This window comes from Mustelus asterias, chromosome 19 (assembly GCF_964213995.1).
Source record: "Mustelus asterias chromosome 19, sMusAst1.hap1.1, whole genome shotgun sequence".
Lineage (NCBI taxonomy): Eukaryota > Metazoa > Chordata > Chondrichthyes > Carcharhiniformes > Triakidae > Mustelus > Mustelus asterias.
In genome coordinates, this window is record NC_135819.1 from 67,156,450 (window position 1) to 67,163,811 (window position 7,362).

The 7,362-nt window shown below is 46.0% G+C and overlaps 1 protein-coding gene across 2 annotated transcripts; it reads left to right on the forward strand.

Annotated features, from left to right (window-relative positions):
* The first annotated feature begins 1,555 nt into the window (after positions 1 to 1,555).
* On the forward strand, positions 1,556 to 3,947 carry smkr1 (small lysine rich protein 1). Of its 2 annotated transcripts, XM_078234738.1 has the most exons (4): positions 1,556 to 1,630; positions 1,831 to 1,897; positions 3,190 to 3,254; positions 3,678 to 3,947. In XM_078234738.1, the coding sequence occupies exons 3-4, from the start codon at positions 3,252 to 3,254 to the stop codon at positions 3,936 to 3,938; spliced, it is 264 nt and encodes an 87-aa protein (XP_078090864.1). In that variant the 5' UTR covers positions 1,556 to 1,630; positions 1,831 to 1,897; positions 3,190 to 3,251; the 3' UTR covers positions 3,939 to 3,947. The 2 variants fall into 2 exon arrangements, with proteins under 2 accessions (XP_078090864.1, XP_078090863.1); XM_078234737.1 differs by lacking the exon at positions 1,556 to 1,630 and having other exon boundaries at positions 1,654 to 1,897.
* Positions 3,948 to 7,362: the final 3,415 nt, after the last annotated feature.

Below are 7,362 nucleotides of genomic sequence, written 5' to 3' on the forward strand. Positions count from 1 at the left end.
TGTGCTGTTAAGGGAGAATTGACGTATTGCAGCAGTGTGTCTTGTAGACGTTACACTCTGCTTCCCCTGTAGTGGATAGAGGGACGTTTGGAGTGGTGGACGGGATGCCGATCAAGCAGGTTGCTTCTTGCACTCAAACTTCTTGAGTGTTGTTGGAGCTGCGCTCATCCAGGCAACGTTCCACCACACTTTTGACTTGTGCCTTGTAAATGCAGGTCAGACTCTGGCGAGTCAGAAGGCAAGTTACTTACTTAGCACACCATTCTAAGTCTCTGAGCTGCTTTTGTCAGCACCGCAAATATCTGGCTTGCCCAGATCAGTTTCTAGACAGTGCTAACCCCTCAGGATGTTGACAGTGGTGAAATTCAGCAGCTGAACATCACGGGGAGATGGTTAATCACACGTTTTGGAGATGATCATTGTTGTTTGCCACTTGCCAGCCCAAGCCTGATTATTGTCCAGATCTTGCTACATGCAAGGACTGCCCCCCTTATCTGAGGAGTTGCAGATGCTACTGAACTGGGTGCAATAATCACCAATCATCCCCATTCCGTCCTTATGCTGGAGGTGGTTGGTCTGAAGATGGTCGGACCTGGGACACTCTTCTGAGGAATTGCTGCAGTGATACCCTGGGACTGAGATGATTGACCTCCAACCATCGCGACCCTTCGGACTAGGCATTCAGAGTAATCGTTGCAGAATAGAACAAAACCTCGTTTTTGTGACATCCAGCAGGTTCTCTCTCACGCATAGAATTCGAAGGCACCTTCTCCACAGAGATGCAACTGCATTCTCTGTTACCTTGCATTTTCACAGTGCTAAGGGGAGCTAAATTGTTCGACAGATGGGAACAAAGCAAAGATTCTCGGTTTATCCTGACGCGCATTCAATTGCAGTCCCCAGCACCTCCCCAAGGTTCACATACAGAGGGTGACGGTAATATATATTCTAGTGCTTTCTGCGTCCCTTGAGGGGATAATTAGAGAAAGGAGCAGAGATTGAGGGTTCCCCAGGGAACCTCCCTGCTCTGACTCCCTAATGACAGGGACAGGATCGGGAGGAGGTATTTGGATTGGGAGGGGGATGGACACCACCAGCTGGGAGCTCCTGTATACATCTCTGTGTCTACTGAGCGCCTTGAACTGGAGCTGGGCACCTGAGTCCCAGTCTTATTGCTCACACTTCTCTACTCAATTGGCCCCATTGCCGGTGTCCTCTCTGTAGTCACAGGGCTATTGATCCCAGGGACAGTGACCCAGGGTGTTAACAATTGCCTGAACTCAGGGAATCACCAATGATCCTCGGCTGGGACATTTCCAGATTGAAGTTACTTATCTCTCCCATCAGCAGGTTGCATTTTTATAGGATTTTATGACAATCCCAGAATTGTTACGGTGCAGGAGGCCATTTGGCTCATCCTGTCTGCCCCCGGACCCTGCACCCGGAGGCATTTACCCCTCAGATGCCCTCCTGCCAGGGCATTCAATGACTTCAGCCAATTGCCAGGCGGAATCTGTGAATGTGGCGCCTTTCTGAAAGTGTTTCTAAGGAGACGGGTTGTCAACAATTCATTTCCACTCGAGTTCTCAGGGAGAGTTTGTGACTGGCTCTGATTCAGACTCCGGACAAGGTGAGTGCTCAGTAAATCTCTGCTACAGAGAGCAGAGTTCCTTCCACATTTCCCGGCTCCAGCAGCAAACAGAACTCCAGCAAATCCGTTTCTGAGGCAGAGACAAGGTGTTTGCAAACCCCGCAGACGCTCTTCCTCAGCCGGCGCTGCCTCTTTGTTTGTCTTGGTCCCTCCTGTGACCTGAACTCCTTCTGCTACAGGTCGGAGACAGTTCGATCGGAGAGGGAACGCTGGACATATCCACCGCCACCCCGTGAGGCGCATCCAGTAAGTATTTCAGACCCAGTGATCTAGACTGTAATGGTTAGAACAAAACCCTTGCTGGTCAGTGAATAAGGCTGCCACTAATATTCCTCATGACATGGGTAAGATGTTTCCATTTAGCAGCGGCACCTTAGGGAGCAGAAATATAAAATAGCAACAGTTAGAAATGCAATAGGGAATTCAGGAGAATCCTCTTTACCCAGACAGTGCTGAGAATGTGGGACTTCACGCAGGGGATAGTTGAGACCAATGGCCCAGATGCATTTAAGGAAAGCCAGAGTAACACATTAGGGAGAAGAGATGGGTATTGATGGAGTTAGAAGGAGGTGGAGAGGATGGTGGGAAGCATTAACATGGATTTTATAAAATCATTTACAGGATGTGGGTGTCGCTGCCTGGGCTTTGTAAATGCAGGTCAGGTAATAATAGTATTACCCTTAATTGCCCTTGAAAAGATGGTGGTGAGCCACGTCCTTGAATCGCTGCAGTACCTGAGGTACACCCCCAGTGCTGGGGAGGGAGCTCCATGGTTTAGACCCAGTGACAGTGAAGGAATGGTTATATATTTCCAAGTCAGGATGGTGAGTGACTTGGAGGGGAACTTGCAGATGGCGGTGTTCCCAGGTATCTGCTGCTCTTGTCCTTCAAGGAACCTTGGTGAGTTCCTGCAGTGCATCTTGTAGATGGTACACACTGCTGCCACTGTGCCCTAGTAATGGAGTGAAAGAATCTTTGTGAAAGGTGTCCCAATCAAAGGGGGCCGCTCTGTCCTGGATGGTGTCGAGCTTCTTGAGTGTTGTTGGAGCTGCACCCATCCTGGCAAGTGGGGAATATTCCATCACACTCCTGACTTGTGCCTTGTAGATGGTGGACAGGCTTTGGGGAGTCAGGAGGTGAGTTAACCGCCGCAGGATTCCCAGCTTCTGACCTGCTGTCGTAGCCTCAGTATTTGTATGACTGGTTGAAGTTGGCTTCTGATCAATGGTGACTATTTTAAATTACAGGCTTTGGGCGATCAGCTCTAGCCCAGCGAGGTCAGCATGAAGGGCAAACATGAGTTGTTATATGGAATAAAGTTTGGAGAACAGCCTTTTGAATGTTGGCTGGGGATGGGATTACCATCCTGGTGAACACTGGGATAATTGAGTCCAAAGTTGATATAGAGGAGGGTTTCAGCAGTAGATAGGCTGAGGTGGAGGCGGTGACCAACAAAATGCTGTTGTGGTAATGCTACTAATGGATTTATTTGGATTTTGGTTGTCAACGGTTACTGTCCAATTGTTCTTTTCCTCTAGGAAATGGATCCCTTTGAACAAGATTAGGAAGTTACACCCCATACGATCCATACAATTTCACAATGGTACAGTATTGATTCATCTTCTCTGTTTTAAGGGTGTTTACACATTGATAGGGGCAAGCTTCCAGCAGTTTCCTCTCTCTCATGTCACTAAGTGCTGTGCCTCTGTTGGGATGAGAAGGGATGGCTCGTCTAATCTCTATCCACCTCTTTGTTTGACCAGTGGCTGATTGATGACGTCCCTCCCCATCTCTTTCTTTCAAATTCCAAGCAGCGTAAAACCACAGGCTCCCATGGCACCTCACACTGCCCATGTCTTGGTTGCTCAACAGGGTTGGAGGTTGGCAGAGTGGCATTGGCTACCAGTTGTTTTGGCGGGGGGGAGGCGGGGGTGGCGCAGGTGTTGGGACGCGTGGCATTAGACACCTTCTGCGGTGAGTGACCATTTGGTTGGATTGAAGCTGAATTTGTCTGCTTCTGTTGCAGCCCACTAAAAGCGGCAAGACAAAGGGAAAGGCCAGCAGTGCCGGCAGTAAGAAGGGAAAGGGCGGCAAGAAAGCTGGGGGTGGCAAGAAGAAGAAGAAGAGGGACAAGAAGGAGAAAGGTTCCAAATCCGAAACTGAGTTGGATATTCTGAGTCCGGCAGCCATGTTCAACCTGTACTACATCTCGCACAATGTGGGGGACAGTTTAGCCTTTCGAGGCTTTGCCTGGCCTGGCAGTCCAAAGAAGAAAGGGCGGAAGTAAATTGGTTAATTAAATAAAGAAAGAAAAACAAAGACATGTGCCGAGGAATAAATATTTTAATATCTTAATACGTCTCAACTGGGGGCAAAAACTCTCCCTCTTGGTCTGGGTTGAATCTTTAGGCTTCATTTCACTCCATCTGCCTCATGTCAAGGCAGCTGGGTACAGTCCCAACAGGATGGGTGCCATCTGAACATTTGGCAATGTGCGGGTAGGGTGTAAAAAAGAAAAATTGATTGTATTTTGTCAGTAAACAAATGGTAGAAACGTATACCAGGGATGTGCTACAGTGTCGCTGTTGTGTTAACCAGCTCACATCAAAACACAGACTGTCCATATAGCTGAAAGAGGTAAGCTGTGTCTTATCTCGTTTGTATAGTTTCCCCAGGCAACTATAGCTAAAAATAACCAGGTGGGTATAAAGGATCCATGGCACTAGTCATGTTCACCTGGCATCCTGGCCAACATTCCTCCCTCAGCTAGCAGCACCAAAAAAGGTTCAGTGGCCATTTATCGTTGATGTTCAGACTGTCTGCCAGATTTCCCTCTGTAACAACAGCAACTACATTTCACTGGTAGTTCATAGCTCATGGGGTGGTGTGAGATTCCTGAGAATGTGTAAGTTCTTTATAAATAGATTTTTTCTTTTTTTCATGTATTCTATTTAAAATGGTTGATCTGATGCAAGATGGCAGAATTCTTCTGCCCTGCCCACCACAGAATCGGAGCAGGCTTGAGGGGCCAAATGGCCTCCTTCTACACTGCATGGATTCTATGATTCTATAATTGAACTGAATAACAGACTCAAGGGTTGAATGGTCCCCTGTTCCTATGGTGTTATATGGCCCTCATACTAAGTGTGATGTACTGTATTTATACATGAAGTTAACTGCTCAGTGCCTTTGACTGGGAGCCGGCCATCGACTGCCCCTTTCACCAGAATGGCAATGACTTGGAGGGAAACCAAGCGGAACCAGGAAGCAACAAAATCAACTCACAGGGTATATTAATTTCAATAAAGGAACCCAAACGCTGTAATTAGGGCGTTCCCAGTGGTGATCATTAGATATTATTAGATCAAGTTGAAGATCCCGTTTTCCTGTAACATAACCTTGGATTCAGAAAATACTTTATTCAGGCATCTCCCTGCCCAGACCAGTCAGTTTTTAATTTCAATCTGCCTTTCTCCTGTCTTCTGTCATGGCATTGACTCCCTCCTGGGGACCCTTCCAGTGACTATCCGACAGCTCATAAAAGCATTCGCTCAGACATCCGTCCATGGGCTATTTTACCATGGCCCTCCTCCAAAGACTGTGCATATAAATTAACTCGAGTGAGCATGGTGGTCACTGAATGATCAGTAGAACCACAAAATCTGACCTGTTTTCCCAGGTTCATCTGTCTTGCATCTCACTCCAACCCAATGGACATCTTAGCAAATGATTGAAGTTAACAATTTGTACCCATCTGGATGGTTCAATCATTTTTTTTAGCACATTCTTTCATGGGCATCGCTGGCTAGGCTAACTTTTATCGCCAATCCCCAATTGTCCTTGAGAAGGTGGTGCTGAGCTGCCTTCTTGAACGACTGCAGTCCACGTCATGTAGATAACCCACAGAGCTGTTAGGAAGGGGTTTTCAGGATTTTGACCCAGCGATGGTGAAGGACCAGCGATATATTTCCAGATTAAGGATGGTGAGTGGCTTGGATGGTAAATTGCAGGTGGTGATGTTCCCATGTGTCTGTTACCCTTGTCCTTCAAGATGCTAAAAGTTGTGAGTTTGGAAAGTACTGTCGAAAATATACCTGATGGGCAAAGGTGCAACCAATGTCTTTCCTAATTTAAGGACAACCATTTCGCTAAAATGTTGCAGTCTGTTACTATTAACAGCAACATCAACTTGCACTTAGATAATCTCTTTAATGTAGGAAAATATCCCAAGGCTCTACACAGGAGTGTAATCTAATAAATGTGAGGTTTGAGGCAAAGAAAGAAATTAGGAAAAGTGCCTAATAGCTTGGTCAAAGAGATGGATTTTACGAAGAGTCTTAAAGAACAAGAGAGAACCAAATTGAGAACCACACAGGTTTCGAGACATTTGAGCTTCCATGTTGTTACCAAGGAAGCACAGTATTTTTGGAGCTTTCAGATGAATGGCAGCCTGACTCAATGGTTGCACTTGTGCCTCAGTGTTAAACCAAGGCCCTGTCCAGCTGCTTAGCTGAATATAAAAGATCCCATGGCATTATTTGAAGCACAGGCCAGCTCCCCCAGAGTCCTGACCAACACTTGTCCCTCAATGCCCAGGTAAACAGATTATCTGACCTTTCACCTCATGGATTTTGAACTTTGCGTGTACAAATTGACTGCCGCAATTTGCCTGCAAAACAGCAGCAACCACACATCTTAAGAATGAAATGACTTGCATTTATATAGCACCTTTCACAACCGCAGAACGCCCCAAAACATTTCATAGCCAATGAAGTGCTTTTGAAATGTAATAACTGGTCTAATGTAGGAAGACACAGCAGCCAATCAAAGACCAAATAATCTGTTGTTGATTGAGAGATAAATATTAACTAGGAGAACCTTCCCATTCTTCTCTGGATAGAGCCATTGGATCTTCTACATCCACCTGAGAGGGCAGGCAAGGCCTTGGTTTAATCTGAACGATGGCACCTCAGACAGTATGGCATGGCCTCAGTACGACACTGAAATATTGTTCTGAATGATGCCCAAATCTCTGGACTGCAGCTTGCACAGTACTTCATTGGTTCTGATTGTTGCAACCATGCAGAGTTGGAGCAACAAAGTGAACCTTCAAGACCTAGATATAGGAAAATGACATGAATTCCAATGTCCAGGAAAGTGCACACCCTTTGGGGTTTTCTGAGAGTGTGAAAAGAGCGATTAAAAATGCAAGTAGTTTTTTTTTCAGCATTTGGAGATGGGTTACCTATGACTGGGGAAGAGAGTTTGATGATTGGTTTACTGGTGATGGGGTTTACTATTGATTCTGGGGGGAGGAGAGGATTCACAAGTGATTAGGGGAGGGGATACTAATTAGTGGTGGGAAGGGTTCATCCACGATTGGGGGAGTGTGTCGCAGGAGGATATTCAGTGAGGGTGAACTCTTATGATCCTAATAGTTTTTTCTCTTTTTATTTAAACTTCCTTACACAACTATTGCCCAATAATATGAGATGAACACAGGACCAGATTCCTCAGCCACTCAGGAATGTTGTTTCTACTCGTCTCTGAATCCAGTCTGAAAACCTTCAGCTCAGTTTAAAAAGATTGAATTTCAGATATCTGCCAGCGTTGACCCTTTCTGATCTTTATTTTTATTTGCAGGGTAGGGCGGTGGGTGTTGTTTATTCACTACATTAATAGAAATACAAATAAAATAGAAGCAGTTTGAT